The sequence below is a fragment of the Poecile atricapillus genome, chromosome 2 (assembly GCF_030490865.1).
Source record: "Poecile atricapillus isolate bPoeAtr1 chromosome 2, bPoeAtr1.hap1, whole genome shotgun sequence".
NCBI lineage: Eukaryota > Metazoa > Chordata > Aves > Passeriformes > Paridae > Poecile > Poecile atricapillus.
In genome coordinates, this window is record NC_081250.1 from 50,189,775 (window position 1) to 50,207,352 (window position 17,578).

At 39.7% G+C, this 17,578-nt stretch overlaps 1 protein-coding gene across 1 annotated transcript in view; it reads right to left on the reverse strand.

Moving 5' to 3' along the window:
• CNTNAP2 (contactin associated protein 2) overlaps positions 1–17,578 on the reverse strand; it is a 1,026,949-nt gene that overhangs the window by 183,964 nt on the left and 825,407 nt on the right. Inside the window, exon 14 of the mRNA XM_058833182.1 lies at positions 2,885–3,041. Coding sequence (XP_058689165.1) covers positions 2,885–3,041 — 157 coding nt within the window. The remainder of the gene's footprint in view (positions 1–2,884; positions 3,042–17,578) is intronic.

Below are 17,578 nucleotides of genomic sequence, written 5' to 3' on the forward strand. Positions count from 1 at the left end.
GTTGATGAACCTGGCTAGACAAAATTCCTAACTAGAACTCCTCAAAATAACTCCTAAACCCAAAAGATATGACAATTGAAAAGATTAGATTCTGCCAAAACCAAACTGAAAAAATGAATCTTGAAAAAAATGTCCTTCAAGTTTATAATATAGCTTTCATTTCTTCCTGTGATTTACACACACCACAGATTAAAATATAATATCTAGTGGTATAATTGCTTTTCATAAAATGTCCTGCAATAAATAGTAGTTGTCCTGAAAAAAATCTGATTTTAATCCTGATAAATATTTAATATTTATATTAAATAATCATTAAATAATATTATTTAATAAATAAAATAATTTAGATAATTATGATTATCTAAAGTAAAGTTGTATAAATATATTCTTGTATGAAGTTCTGGATAAACAAGTGTAGATCTTTTATGATAATCAGCCTATTTTAGATCTAAATCCAATAACAATATGAATCTGTTTATTAGGAGAATCCACATAATCTCAGTGTACATAGGGAGTACAGAGGTTATAGAATAATTATTGAGTGAATTCTGCTTATTAAATTACCATCTGTGACTCCTGGGGAGTCTTCAAGAAGAGATCAAAATCCAGTGCCCTTTTTCCCCATATATTTCCCTTGATGTAAAAGAAAACAGTCAACATATGGTACAGGGCGCTATTATTCATGGATATGCATCTAGTGCCTCAGGCAATGAAAACTGTAAGTGCTCCTAATTCTACCATTATTGTAATTATTATCACAATATCTTCCTTTTATTGTTACTATTTTGACACAGAACCAAACTTACATCGCTCCTACTGCATTGCTCTAGTGCCTATGACTGAGTTGGAGTCATCTGACTTTATATTCTTCATTCTCTCTATTTAATTCTATTTCTGAATTTTGGCAGCATGTGTGAATACCCTGTCTCTCAAACTGACTCCTCTATATTTGCTGTGTTCATCCCATGTCATAGCTAACAGCGTACTATCCTAACAATGTCAAAGCTTAGGATGACAATGTCTGTGGCAGTATTTGATTTTCCACATCCTAATCTATAATTTTTGCAAGGTCTGGAAGGTTTCCTTTATTATTATTTTTTTTTTTTTTTTGTTTACATACTTCATTCTTGCAGATCACACCAAAAAAATCCTGCTGCTATCCAGAGGGATCTTCATAAGCTGGAGAAGTGGGTTCACAGAAATACCATGAAGTTCGACAGTGAAGAGCGTAAAGCCTCGCACCTGGGGGGAACAACCCCATGCACCGGTATATTCTGGGAGCCACCCAGCTGGGAAGTAACTTGGCAGAAAAGACTCTGAGGGTTCTGGTGGACACCAAGTTGAACATGAGCTAGCAATGTGCACTTGAGGCCATGCAGGGATCAGTGGGATCCTGGGGTGCATTAGGCAAAGTTTTGCCAGCAGGTTGAGGGAGACCATCCTTCTCCCCTGCTCAGCACTAGTGAGGCCACACTTGGAGTGCTGGCTCCAATTCTGTGGTCCCCAGTACAAGAGAGAGATGGAATTACTGGATGGAGTCCAATGAAGGGCTGCTAAGGTGATAGAGGGACAGAGGCATCTCTCCTATGAAAAGAAGCTGAGGCAGCTGGGGCTGTTCAGCCTGGAAAGAGAAGGTTGAGAGTGATGTCATCAATGTCTATGGGAGATTTTGCACCACCCTAAAGGGGGGGTGCAAAGCAGACGGAGTCAGATTCCTGCTAATGTTGCCCAATCCCAGGACCAGGGACAATGCTCCCAGGGAAGCTGCAGAGTCCATCCTTGGATTTATTAAAAAACAGTCCAGACAAAGTGCTGGGCAACAGTTTATAAGTGACCCTGCTTGAACAGATGGATTGATCTAGAGCAACTCTGAGGTCCCTTTCATCCACAACTATTCTGTGATTCTGTGGCTCTGTGATTCTTCCTACTGTCTTTCTTTCCTCTTTTTTAGTCCCTGACATACCTCTACAGTTCTGTAGCTCTACATTCATTAATAGCTGTAGAATTTCTCAATTAACCTCAAATGGTTTATGAGCCAGTATTGATTCAATTACCCACAGGTTGCTATTAATGGAAGAAATGTTCATAAAAGTATGGTTTCAATAAGTCACTGAACATTGCATACCATGTGAAATATAATTCTGCCTGTCATGACAAAAGAGACACAAATGATTAAGGCTCACAAACCAAGTCTCATAAGACCACAGGGAGGGTCTCACTCTAAATGATGATGAGCTTTACACAGCTTTACATGTTTATGGGGAATATCAGAGACACAAGTTTATTTCTTTTTCCTGCCTTAATTAATTAAATTATCTCATGCAAAGCCTGGTAGCTTCCTCTGAAATACATAGCCTCATTCCATAATATGCATTGAATCTAGTTCTTAACATATTTTTCTCATGAAAGATGGATAATGAGAGTTGGAGGCACTAGATGAGTGATTTCAATACACATCACTCACATTCAAATGCAGCAGCAACACGCTAAAAATGAGAAATTCTGGGAAAACGACATGAAGTTGCAGGGGTAAAATGAATTCTGCATTGTGGTATAACTGAATCTGATGGAGACAAAGTTGTGTGTGGCCGAAATGCTGGTCTTTCCTATGAGGAACTGCCTTTGCAATTTTAGCATTCTTTTCTATAGCTCGGTGGTGGAAATCATAAATACAGTCCCTATATTTAACAGTAAATAAACATCATGAATAAAATGGAGATCAAGACATGGGTTGACATGTTGCAGGAGGGATCACAAATAGAATATTTTTTGCCTTTGTTCTTCGGTAAGAAAGGAAATACAGAACAAAGACATAATCAAAGTCAGTGTTGTAAAAGTTAGGAGATTTGGTTATTCTCATCCTGCCTTCTTGTAAAGCACTCACCATTGCTTATAATCAGCATCACAGTTGCAGTAGTACTTGGGATCAGTACAGTTGCGTTCGATGCCGCAGGCACATTTTTGAATGCCAGGTCCTGATCCGCCCCAATAGTAGTGCTTCTCATTGGCTTTTCCAACCCACCAGGTATAAGGATTCCCTTCTGCAAGGAATGAAAATGCAAGGTTATGATGCATCGAAGAGGTAGAGCTCCATAATGCATTAACCGAGCTCAGATGTTTAATATGCAAATGCTAACAACACATAACCAGAGCCATCCCACATTGCTGGCAAGCAAATTAATTCATTATTACTAAAGGTATTTGAAGGACCTTGCCAGGCAAACAGAACACATTTTCTTTTCTGTATTCACGCAATTTCTAATGACTGAAATAAATTACATTTTTTATCATATGTGTTCTTTGTTTAGCTTTTAAATTTTATTCTGTATAATGAGAATATGTGGGCAGATACAGTAATTATTTTCAATTCATTTCAAACTCACATATTAAGCTACCAGATAGATTATTTCAATATGTGGCCTTGAATGTTGCAAAGGAAAAAGTATTTATTTTCTTTTATTTATTTATTTATTTATTTATTCATTCATTCATTTATTTATTTATTTATTTATTTTCTAAACAACAGCTTTTAATTGAAAATTATTCTGTTGTTACTGGAAAACAAACATGTTCATCATGCTCTCTCCAGCTGGTGCTAAACAAAGCATAAATAGATAACACCAAATTCTTAACTATTTTTAAAAAAGGATATATATTTTTTAATGTAATACTTTATTAGAGAACTTCAGAATTTTGATGCAATCATATATCTCCACACTGGGTCTGCAACTGGACATTTTCACATGCCGCTTTGAGCTTATTTCTAATCCTTTTGGACTAACAAAGAACTTATGTGAAAATAAATTAACAAACAAATAAACAAACATCCTTCATTCTAACTTCTAATTTGAAAAAATGTCCTTATTGGAAAATTAGTTTTTATTCCTCTTGTTCAGCAAAACACTCAAATATGAACTTAACTTCAAACAAAAATGAATACCTTAACCAGTATCAATGTACTTAGTGATTTTTGATATTGAAAAATAATGATTGAGTTCAGCTTATAAACATGATTTTTAAAATATCTCTTTTCTCTCATCTAATCTGCTACTGGCAATTTTATATTAAATGAAATTAATCTATGGAATTCACCAATTAATAAATTTTTACCAATAAAATACTACATAATATATATTCTACTTCCATAATTTTTTGTTTGAACATCTTGCACATCCCCACAAAACTACAGCCATAATCCTTAAAATAGCCATTTCACAATTAGATTTTATCATCTAAACCATAAAACTACATATTCCAGACAGAAGTTAAAAGTAATTCACACCAACGTCAAGAAAATGAAATTCCAGAGGTGAAGAGAACAACCAAATATCTACACATATTTAAAGAGTACCAAACCCTGTAAGTGTTCAGCTCTCTAAAAACACTTTTTTCAATGTATTTAAATTGTTAACATCATATAAGGTAACAAAAATACAGTAATGTGAAAAATGAGTGGTGGCCAAAGGATTTTATTAGATGTTGCTGTGCTGCACTGTATGGCCATTCAGCTCTAGTGCTAGTGCAATGGGTGTGGTAATAGCATGACTTTACTATAAATTGGTCATTTTAGCTTCTGTGACTCAATTATCACAGAACTAAGTGCTGCAAGTTAGAAAAAAATGCCACGTGATTGCTGCAGCAACATTCCCAACCTGCAATGCAATCTAGCAATTCTGAGAGTATGTAGCCCTGGATTACAAAAGATGATTTAAAAACCATTTAAGGGTAAATGTTATCTTTCTACAGAAAATGACAGAATTGCTTTTATTAATACAGGATCCAACTACAGAATTAATAATATCTGAAACTCCTTCTTTTTTTAATTTAATCTAACTTTGAAGTTAGTTTTTATGCTGTGGCGCCAATGCTGCTGTTTTGACTGTTACTCAAAATTCTCTTTGTTTATATCCTTTTCTGTCAAACGAAGGATTGCATGATTCAGGCAGCAAGTAATTTACTGGGAAGCAAGACTGCTAATTAAAGCACTAAGAGAAAAAACCCCAAAACTTAGAATTGCCAAAAAGCAGATCAAAAATTCAGAAACAGGTAGAATGATTAAAGCAGATGAAAGTGATGGCAGAATTACAGACTACAGTGATGGCTGTCACGGACCACTATGACAGACACAAATGGGGCATGTTTGAACTCATTTAAATGACAATTGATGTACAGTGTTAAACTATGAGTGTATTCTAGCACAGACAGAACTGTTTTTCTATGGTTTTTAGTGTGTTTAGTGTATTTTTATATATACTGGCTAGGCCCCATTTGGACCCGCGCTTCTTCATTTGGAAGAAAAGATCTACTCTTGGGCTTAGGAGCAGAAAATTAGGAAGAGACTAATGTGCACGTTTAAAATTTCCAGAAAGGTCAAGAAGGCAATATATGATTTTAAGGGTTCTGTATTCAGCACATATTCTTCTAGACATCCCCACAACCAATAATCACAGCACTGCCTTGTGAACACCACTCATGACTCCGAATACCTGGCATATTGTGCTAAGGCTTACAACAGAGGAGACCTTGCTAGACAGCTGTCATTATCAGGCATCCACGCAGTGGGACATAACCCCAGGCACAGGAATAAGATGAGCCTCACACCAGAGCATTTTGCACCACAGTGGCCATACTAGAGATTCTGGAGCTCCTTTAAAGTCTGTGGTTACTGAAAGGTGTGGAGACACAGTTATGTCCCATCTGTTCTGCGTCAGTCAAATCAAATGAGAACAGCCCTTTTGAGTCTTCCTGCTTCGTGTTGGCCAAGAAAAAGACGAGCAACGTTTTGTCTAAAGTTCATATGCTTCAAATTGGGAATGCTATGCAGTTATATTGCAGACACTGCTATGACTGAGCATAACAAAGAGTAAAGCCCTGCAAATTGCGAGATTAATCAAACAATAGAGAAGAAAGGCTAGAAGGGAGAAGGATGTATCATGAAGGAAAAAAATATTTAGAAATAGGATCATTGTTCCCCTCTTATACTTCACTCTCTTTTATACCTCTATAGTCTCCTTTTGAGGATGTAATGCTTTCTTCTCAGGAGCCCTTTAATTTTATTTTTCTGCTTTGGAAGGTTTTGGAAAAGGCTAATCCAAGTAGAAGGAGCAGTGATGTCCAGTGTGAAGAATGATCATTTATGGATGTAATTTTAAATATCAGACTATTTTACCGAAAATGATTATGTTGCTAAACTATCAAAAGTTCTGGTCTTATGGAATGAAGAGTATATAAATTCAGTTGAAGGACAAAAAGTAGTTTTGGGATGTATTGGAAAAAGAAGTAATACAGGAAGATATTTCTTCTGGTTTTTAAAACTACCTCTTCTTACCTTATATACTCATTTTGAGTCATGAGAAGCTTTTTAGTTGTCATTGATTGAGTGCTTATCCTACCCCCTGCCACCCCCACATTTTCTGGACAAATAGCATAATGAGAAGATGGAGGAGGAAAGAGACTGCTTGCCAAGGGATTTTGATTAGGATAAAACCTTGATGCAAAACTGTTATTTGGGTACAAACCAGTTCTCCTTCGAGAGATGCTGTGGGAGGTGTTTAAGGTTGTGTGTACTGAGTTATGACCAGGATGCCTTTCCATGTCTGTTCTTGTAGAGGAGCCCCTTGTGAGGTTTTGTGTGTTCAGCACTCAGTACAGAAGCAGAAAAATAATTATATTATCAGAGTAAGGTATGGATACCAAGAAAATAGATAAAGATAACCAATTTTTAAAAGATCCTGTAACCTTGCAGAAAAGAACAGTCTTCTAACGACAAAATGGCCAATATAACGTTTTTGGGGCATGTGAGCATGGCTATAACATCAGAAACAAATCATATTTGTAGTGAGTCGAATATCTCTCTGTCTCACACACACACAAAAGGCTTTAACATTTACATGTAATACATTTAACAGTGGTTGCAGTGTCTTTGCACTGCTGGACTTTGGTTAAAATTATTGCAAAATATGGGTTCATATTTACATTCTTTTGTAATATTTGGCCAATATTTGTGCAAATCTGGTCAGATACTAGATATTATGCAGTTGTTAGATCAAAGTATGCAAAGAATCTGGTCATTGATGTTTTCTATCAAGTTCTCCTGCACAGAATTTTAAAGAAAAAGTAAAGATTAAGGAAACTTTTCTATATTCTCACAGATGACTTTATATTCTCACAGAGTGTCATAAAAAAGTGATTCCTTTTTCATCTCGTAAATGTATCTTTGTGTGAACCATTTAATTTAATATAAAACCATACCCAACAAAAGTTAATGTAGTATGAACAGAACTCTTAATAGTCAATAATATATTTATTTCTAATATAGCTGAACAGTTTCAAAATGTATAACTTTTTAAAGTGCATTTTATCTGAAGTCTCAAAATGTATAACTTTTGAAAGTGCACTTTATATTCTACTGAGCATTTCATATAAACATTTGGATTTATTATTTTTAAATGCAACAGATTAATTAAAATGCTGCTACTTTCAACATTTTAGGGCTCTTATTTCTAGTTGTTCAGTACTAGTAACTGAAGCATCAACACTGAGAGAACTCAAGAAACTAAATTCAGTGGACGGATGCTCCATGGCACTCTGCATCTAGAGGACTCCATTCGAAATATAGTCCTCTGAATGCTGATGACTGCATTTATTTGTAAAATACCTGGAGAAGCTAAATACATTTCTTTCATTTGCTCTGGAAATTTGCTTGACCTCTATATGGTTCTTAAAACAAAGGGAAATGGTTAAAAAGAAAAGCTAGGAATTCTTTCAAATGGAAGCCAATGGCTCAGAACCACTGAAAAACAAGATCAGTGAAAATTACTTACTGGAGACCTTGTCTAACTTCAACAACTACATTCCGTTTTCTCTGGAAGCACTTAGGTGTTCATTTACAGGACTGAATAGTTTTGAATTGAACTTTTAAATGTTTTATTTTAAGTGAGTCCTTTCCAGTTTCCATTAGTATTACAGATCCCCATTAAATACTAAAGAATGTCAACAACAATTACAGTACTTGTATAACTGTTATTATTTTGAGAAAATTTTCTCTTGTTCAGTCTTTTACTTATTTTTAATGGAACAGCTTAAATTAATTATCCAGTCATTGTTATTGGCAGAATAGGCCCAAAGACATTTTTAAAAAACATACTTTGATTTTGGACACCTGAATTAACCATAGGTAGAAATGAGAGCTATTTCCCAGGGGTAATATATGATGATGAAATTAAAGGCAGAACTTTAAAAAAAAATTCAATTTGTACATGTGGAAAGATGGGTATAATTCTGCTATTTTTGAATAAAATACTTTAAATGTGCATTTTGCATTCAGCTACACTATAACACCCAGTACATTTAGCCTCACACAAGGTCAGCTTGATTTAAGGTCATGGTTCATTAACACCTGTGCAGGAATTCTATCTGCTTTTGCAGTGGAGAAACAGACACTGAAAGAATAATTTTGTCACTGTTTGAAAAGTTCAGCATGTTAATATGTGCGCTTCACAGCTTTCACCTTGCTTCTTATTGCCAGCTTTTGTCTTCACACCATCAGCAGTACCTATTCCACTCAGGTCAAATCCTCTTAATGAACATTGTGAGCCATTTATCTGAGCTTTTGAAGACTTAGTGTTTTGAAAAAATTATCAGAAAGTGGTTTAATGTCACTCACACAAGTACATCCACATGTTCCAGTTTAGGATTCTTAAAGTCAATGGTGTCAAAGCTGGGTAGGCTTTGCTGACCTAGTTTATTTTGTGCTGATTTGCTTTTTCCTCGTCTTTATGCGCATGCTTAGGACCAGCATGATGCTGAGAAGAAACTTTGCAGGTTTGCTGCCCCTATCTTATGTCTTGGGAAGTGCTCACCTAGACTGAAAACCCAGCAGCTGAGGAGTTTCATGGCAAGAGTGGACACTGCCAGCTGAAGATGCCAAACTGAGAGATTCTGCTCCTGCTTGCCACCCAGGTGGATTATGAGCAGGTTCAGTCTGTTTCAGTGATCACCCAGAGGGCCAAATTATTTGAAACTGAGAAAAGAGAAGTCAGAGTCTGGCAGGTCACATTTCCACATTTCAATGACTGTACTTGTGTAGAAACTGACTTTGAGTGAACCTTCTAAAATAAAAGGAGATTTCTTGTATATGTTGCTATATGGAGATTATTTTTTAAAAATTAATATTTTACTGATTTTCCATTTCTTCCAATAACACTTCTCACTCACTAATGTGCTGTGCACATGAATTTCATACACATGAATTTGATATGACAATTTTAAATGAAGTAAATTCTTGTGCTGTTACTTTCATTTTGTTAACTGCTAAATTGTTTTTCTTTGCAACCAAGAGTATTTGGGAAAAATATAAGGAGTTCTTACTATTTGTGAATAGAGTTTGCCTCAGTGGTCACCATTCTAATGACTGAGACTTGAGATTAGTCAAACCCTCATGGCAACATGAATCTTAAACATTTGAGCACACTGGAAACTTGGGGCAGAAAACAGACATTCAAAGACCTGCCAACAAAAGGAAAAGAAACAAAAAGTACTCTTGGCCACTTCAGAAAACTAGGAACACCTAATTTATCGCTACTTGTGCGTTTAATGGAAATATAACCTAAAACTTTTAGTTTGCCATTTATAATTTTCATTTTGTAGGCATTCAAGTCTGACTTCTTTTTTCACAGTACTAGTATCAAATGGGTTTTTTTTTTTCTTTTACTAAGACTGGCCTCAAACATTTGTTTTCTTTATAAGCTCACTAAAGTGGTTGGTCTATTTGACAGTACTATTTATTTGCAAAGACTGTTTAAACTGCTTGAAAATATAAGATTTAAAGGCAACCCAGAAAGAAAACTCTGAAACATGCTTTGCTTGTTAATAGAAGAATTGGTGTGATGTCTGAATTCATGGTCAAAGCATTTTAATGCAACAGCCCTTAGAAAGAAGTGGTTTTTTTTATTTATTTTGTAAGATATTCAGAATTATGCCATACCTCAAAGGTAATCTATGAAAGGGAAATGTTTGTAAGATTTTAATAGAAAATGAAGATAAATATTGGAAAATACTTGTGAAAAGCATACAGAATATCAGTAAATGTTAATACAACACACTCTACCATTTTCTTAAGAGCATGTTAAGAATTAATTGCTGTCTCCTTTTCCTCCACAGTCATAAAGTAGTGCATTTTAAAGTGGAGGTAAAGATAACCATCTCCATAACCCAAACTAGAAGAACCTCCATGACCTTCAGTATCAGGGACTAAAATAAGATGTTCAGATGTCCCATCAGGAGCTCTGGCTTTTCCACTTATCCTGGAAGAGAAGACCCCTGCATCAGTTCTCACAGTACTTCTTAGGCTTCAATTATGCTTTGGTGCAGTGGCCAAACTGAGAAAAAACAAAATTCTCTTGTCTATGTCAAATAAAGACAGAAGAAGAAACCTATTCAAGTACCTGAGAAATGAAATTACTGCCTTAATGATGATCATGTCTCAGGCTGATGGCCAGTGCTGTGTTCTTCAGTTTGTTGAAGTATTCTCATGTGCCTGTACATTTGCTTGTTAATTTTTCAGAAACTTATTTCATGCATGTATTTATCAATCTCAAAACGTAAAGCAGCAAATACAGTATTTTTTCCCAGATAATAGATATTTAGCTAAAGCATTTTATCAGCAAGGCTATAGGGGTACTCCTGTCTATTGAGTCTGTATTTCTGTTCTAGTGTAATTCCTTTTAAAATATTAGTGCCTGAATCCACAAATATGTAGGCAATGATGACTTTTCTATCAGAATTAGCAACCTATAAAAAAGATCAGGAGGGAGAACTGTCGCATTGATGTCCAATGGCATCTTATGAAAAAGCTGTCTGACAGCTTTATTCTGCCATTGGAGAGATTTACTCCTTGCCCCAGCTCATGAAAAGCTGGTACAGTACAAACGATTTTTTCCCTTGTCAAAACTCATATTCCAAGCTGCAGCACTGCTAACCAAGCCTGACTTGTTATTTTTCTTGGAATTGAGTCTCAGTGGTGAGATTTAGCTGGGGAAAGCAGCTGTCAGATGTCCTTGTATGCTACTATTTGCTGAGACTTAGAGTGAATTCATTATAAAATCACTACAGTCCCTGCTATCCTTAACAGCAGGGTGTGCCAAACTTGCTACTGTTGCAATTAATTGTCTACTGCAAATTCACTGGATCATTTAAGGCCTAAGAATAAACGTCTTAACTTGAGATAGTGCTAAGGGGGAAAGCAAGTACTTTCAAAAAATTAAGTGTCATTTGTGGAATAAAAAGAACACTTACAGACATAAATAGTCAACAAGAACCAGTTAATTATAATTTTTACTATGTGTTCTGAAAGAATGGGCTTATGGCACATCCTCTGTGAGGAGGACATACAGGAGAATCACAGTTAGAAAGTGTAACTGCAGGTGGAATAAACTTTTCACAGCTAGGATACCCGAGGTAGTGCAGGTGCCAGCAGCAGCAGAGCTGGGGAAGTCCCACATCAAACTTCTAACTCAGCCTGGGTTCTTCCCAGCCAGGTCATGTCAGAATGCACATGGCCGTGTCATGGTCTTGAGAAGAGCACACAAACAATAAGTCAGAGGATTCTGTGATTTTTCTGTGTCTTTTTGTGACCAGTTGATAAAATTATCTCTACCCAAACTTGATGGATGGGTAAGCAGTACACACATATACATGCAGCCATTGGCAATGAAATTCTGCAAGTGAACCAGCTAAAGACCCTGGTGTATTTATCTTCTTAAAAAGGGCACTAAAAAGCCTAGGAACTCACCAATGATATTTCAACAGTGAGGGGATGCCTTTTGAAGTTTTCTGTAGCCACAGCCTCATTTTATGGCAGAGTCCCATTGGAAGACTTTGTAAGGATCAGAAATTATGATTATTAGCACAAAAATGGCTACTCTTGCAAGTAGCATGTTTTATAGGGAGTGCAAGATCAAACTGAAATGGTTTGGTCAGACTGAGAGCAAAAAGACGATCAGATAAGGTGGAGCTCTATACATTATGTGGCAACAGGGCAAAATTAAAAATAAGTTCTGTAAAATGTTATGTCAGTGATAGTGATATCACAGAATTGCATCCATGATCTTGTTTTTAGATTAATTCCCTTACTGTTAATATATAATGAAGACAATCACAAAGTTCCTTAAACAAGCTTAAAATAGCTAAATAATTCTTGGGATCTTGCTTCACATGCCCACGTAGGAGTGTCTTTAACCTATACAGAGAAGAAAACGGGTAACATTCTTATGTGCACCTACATCATCCAACCCAGAATATCTTGTTGCTCCATTTTTTCTGACTTGCAGTAATAACAGCCTACATGGAACTAAATATGACAATTCCCTAAGAGCCAATGCCATAATTTTACTAACAAATGAGCTAAAACTAACAAGATCCCAAGGTAAATTAAGCTACAATCAACGTGAGCAGAACTGATGCAAGGCTTTTTGCCAAATGGTCTTTCTTTGGAGGTCCCATGCCTCTCACAAGTATTTCTCCTTTTGAAATGTTGTGCCCTTCCCCCAAGCAATAGTTTAAGTTGAAAGAAAAAAACCCCACATTATAACAGACAGAAGGACTTCAGGCTTCTCTCCATCCATGTGAACTTAATATCTGGCTCTTCATACAGAATGTGGACTGTGGCACTATTGGAAATTGGTTTTGGGAGCCACAAGGGTTTTCTTTTGTTGATGAGACTGCTGCAGCAGCTGCTGCTGCTGTTGATTTTCTTTCCTCACTGACCCTTGAGGAACCTCAGAACATTCAGCTTTACTTCTGTTCCATTGTTCCTCCACTGCTGTACTGAAAGCCATGAATTCTTGATAATAACACAGATATTTCAGTCTAAGAAAATTTGTCTTTTATTTTTTTTTTCTTCCAATTACATAGTGTGCCTGGACAGTTTTGAAGCCAGAACTAACATTAATATATGAATACAGATATTAGCTTCTTTTCATGATAACAACACCCTTCCCAAACTGCCAAGTCTGAAGGGTATCCCATCCTTTGGAGCTAATAATGACCTAAACAGGTACTACCACGACTTTCAATGTACTGTGTTCATAAAATAGCAATAGATTTCAAATGAGGAAAAAATGACACAATGAGCACTGAGGCTTAAAACAGGCTGACTATCAAGCATATCCAAATTGAAATAAAGGAAGCTACACTACACAAAAAACATCATTTTGGGACAGATAAAGATTAAAGCTGGAGGTCCAAACACAAGCCATCTGCTAAGGAAAGGCATTTGAGACAGAAATGTAACACAGTAAAGAATAACATTCCCAAAGAAGCCCTCTCAGAAGGCATTTTCATATTTTCATGTTCCTACAGTCCAAACCATTCCATTTCAAAATGCTTTTGCTGTTTCAGATCAACCTGTAAATTACTGCAGACTATTATATTCTCTTATTAGAATTCATACAAATGTATGAATAACCTTTTAAAAGGTATACTTAAACCACACAGATTTTTGAAATTATATGAGACTTTACTGATGATAATTCTGCTATAGAGAAGTTATTTAAAGGGATACAAATTTCAGTGTGAAAGGGAGCAAGCAGGGGACCTCAGATTTGTGTCATGTTATCTGAAGCTTACTCTGGAGAAAACTATCTTTGCATCCAGTGCTGGGATTATAAATGAAAATAATCAGAACCCTTTTTTAGCTGATCATTTGTCGGCCTTAATAATGGGCTTGTGTTTTGCTATTTAGACAATTTCTCTTCCAGGTCAGGTTGGGTCTCGTGGCTACTGTAAAGAACTATGTCTCTATTGATTTCTGGAAAACAGACACAAATATTGATCTAGACTGACAAACAGAAATGTTAGGTGATGTGTTTCACATTGTCAAGATACCACCTCCTACAGTCTGTGCTCAGGGCAGTCTTTTTCCTTGCTGAAGCTTGTTTCATCAGTCCGTTCAAGCATATTAATTCTCAAATGTGGGTTTCACATTTCTCTATGGGAAAATTGAAATTGGCTAATGACGTACTTAACTGAATACTTAATAAGATATTATGATAATATCTTATTCTATGAGTTGAAATGACATTTCTTAACTATCATTATATACTCACAGGACAGAGGAATTACGCTGCTGCAGTGTATGGAGTTCCAGCTGCACTATAAACCGTAGAAGCAGAACTCCAATTTCATTTGCTTCTGAAAAACTTGACTTGAAAATCCTGCATTACTGCACTGACATGATGAATGATTGCCTCTGCTTTGTGTGACAGAGCTTAAGCTCCAAGCACTAGAGGGAGAATGACATATTGGAGAAGATAACAACACCTGTTATTTCCTGTGGTCAGTTCTTTGGACTCTTTTTGCTCCAGCATGCAGTTTTCTTTTGTGAGGACCTGGAGTGTACCTCCCTGCCATCAAGGCTAGTTTGCTCAGAGTGGTCTTTTAAAAGCCTCAGCTGACTCTGAAGCTTCTCCAAAATAAGCTGGATGATACTTCAGCAGAGGCTTCCTCCCAAAAACTCTGCTAGGAAACCTCATTGGGAGCCCCTCCGTTTCCTGGAGAAGTCTTTTCCAGAGTGTTCCCACGTGTGCAACACTGCAGGCATTGCAGCCTTGGACCTCTCCAATTTGGACCTAGGCCAAATGGATCAGCTTCTGGCCTGACCTTGAACCTGCCTTGTCATGGTGGACTTATGCAGTGACTGCTGGCTTCTGAACCTGGAAATTGTCTCTGAGCATGACTTAATATGGAAATACCTTCTTCAAATATCGATACTGATGAGAACCCTTGATGCACACAATACAGAAGTAATTTACACTGAGAGAAGTGTTATGGATATGTTTGGCTTATGACATGAGTGTCCTGGTTCTGGCCAGGGCAGGGTTGATTTTTGCAGTAGCAAAAGGAAGAGCATGGCTGGGACATGGAGGTTGCTCTATACCACCCCAGGTCATGGCTGGGGCTGCTGGGGAAGGGGTCCTGTCGTTCTAATTGGGAACGGCGGAAAGAACGACACGGACTCTCAAAGGAGTCAGAACAGGAGAGAATCTCTAGTTTATTGTTACAGTCATGTTATATAGACTAGTTCGTGAAGAGTACAGAAAGGAAACTCTTATTGGTTAGTAAAATACTACATCACCATCATTGGTCAGTAGGGTTCACCACCCCTTGACCTTCTCCTGCAAGGAAAACACGGGAATCAGAAAACAGCACCTGCAGGCTGTTTTGTGTCTTTGAGGATTGTTTTGAATCCTCCCATGAATTTCCCAGGCTAGCTTCTCAGGCAGGCCTGTCAGGCCATGGGCCTACAGCTTGCTCCAAAGCAAGCCTCCATAACTCACCTTTTCGGTTTAGGAAAAAAAATAAAAAATGTACAGTGTTTGTAACATCCTGCTGGGCCCTTGCAGGAGAGAGAACAAACACGGCACAAGTGGTTTTTTTACTAGATATTGGAATGGATACTAATTTGGAATTTTGGTTTATGATTTTGATGTTTAAAGATTGTTTTCCTTGCAAGGATTTGATGGTTGAGTCAAATATTCTTAACTTAGTGAACTAATACAAAACATTGTTAGTCTGTTCAAACTGACAGTCTAACTTGTCAATATAGTAGTTTAAAAGAACACTAAAGTGGTTAGGGTGAGCAAATTTGGGTCTCGCAGGGATCGCAGGACCCTGGTGCGGCTCACCCCCTGCAAGGCGGGGTGGAACGCGTGCTGGCCAGGGCACTGCTCGAGCCCCGGGACCGTCTCGCGGGGCGGCTCGGGTTCGCAGAAGAACCTGGCAGCACAAGGCTGGCAGAAACCGGCCCGGCGCCTGTAGCACGGTCCGCGCGCGCGGGCCGCACTGACGGGCGCGGGGGGGAGCGGAGTTCGCTCCCCGTCCTCCCCGCCGCTTCCCCGCTGGAGCGCGGGCGAGCGCGGGCGAGCGGGGGTGTTGTGTAGGTCCCGCGGCTCCGCGCCGCCCGCGCGGCTCGCTCCGCGCGGCTCGCTCCGCGCGGCTCGCTCCGCGCGGCTCGCTCCGCGCGGCTCGCTCCGCGCGGCTCGCTCCGCGCGGCTCGCTCCGCGCGGCTCGCTTCGCGCTGCTTCCCGCGGCACAGAAGAAAGGAGCTCAGGGGGCGCGCGTGCGCGAGCGAAAGGGGGGTTTGGGCTCCCCCCCCCCTCTCCCGCCGCTTTTCGGTCGGCACTTTGGATGGGTGTGTGGGGGGGGAATTCTCGCCACGGCTCCGGCCCCGGCTCCAGATCCGGGCTTGGGCTCGGCTTTTACGGGGTTTTTGCAGCCGGCCGGAGCCAGGGGGCCCGGCCGGCCGCCCGGCCCGCGGCCGGTGGCGGCGGGCGGCGTCCTGAGTTAGCTTTTTCTTCCTTCTTTTCCACCTTTTCTCTCGTTTTTTTCTCGCCGCTGCTGCTGCTGCTGTGGGGACTTTATCGGTGGCTGCGGCTCCTCCGTGTGCTCGGGCGTCTGCCCTGGCTCCGCGGCGGCGGCGGCGGCGCCCCCCCGCTCCTTGTGCGCGGGGGAAGCTGAAGAGAGGGTTTTTCGCGGCCGCACTGGCAGGCACTCGGGGCACCGGCGAAGGCTCCACGGCGGCTGCTGGCAGCAGTGCTCGCAGCGCTGGTCTTGGAGGGGCCGGCGGAGGCTCCGCGGAGGGCGCAGGCAGAGGCGGCTCTCGCTGCGCTGGCGATGGCGGCGCTTGTGGGTGCGGTAAAGGCAGAGCCGAGGGATTTTCGCTCTTCTGTTGTTTTTCTGCTGGTAAAACCTGCACGCCGAGCTCTGCGGACAGCGGGCGCTTAAATTTTTCTGGAGAGGAAGATCTCCGGCTCACAGACTGCTCTTGCCCGCTGCTAAAGTTCTTTAAAGGTCTGGGCAGAGCTGAAGGACTGCTACACAGTTCGGTTTCACTGTTTTTAGGTTGGCACTGTTCCAGTGCCTTAAAAATCACTCCCCAAGTTGCTGCTAAGCTGCACGCACTGGTATCTCCCGCAGCCAGCTTAGTCCACAGGTGGTCTCCCACTGACCACCAAATCTCAAGGTTAAACACATTATTCACAGTCTTAGCAAACTCCTGCGCTTTCACCCAGTGGAACAAAGCGCGTATATCTTCTTTAGGAATACAGAGTCCCATGCTCAGCAAGGCGTCTTGCCATGCAAAGCTGACAAGTTGCTTATCAGCTAAATCACAGTTCTTCATTATGAAAAAATTTTTTATCTTGGCGGCTCCGCGAATGCAATTATGCAAACGCTATCGGCTTGGACCCGGGATTTCAAGCTCTGCTTCACCAAGATAGCCGTTCCAAGCCCGCTCTCCGGCAGGCTCACTATCCCGTTGGTTAAAAACCAGCTTCCTCTAGGAAAGCCCGGGAGAATTCCACTTTCCCCTCTAGGGGGAAGGGCCGGTGTTTTTCCCGCTCGCTGCTTACCCTCAGGGGATTAGCAGATGTCTTCACGTCGGTTGCTTTCTGACCTCGGGGGTCGGCTGCACATCACGTCGGGTTATCAGACCTCGGAGGGTCGGTCTCTCATCACGTCGGGGTCACCAGATGTCGTTCTAATTGGGAACGGCGGAAAGAACGACACGGACTCTCAAAGG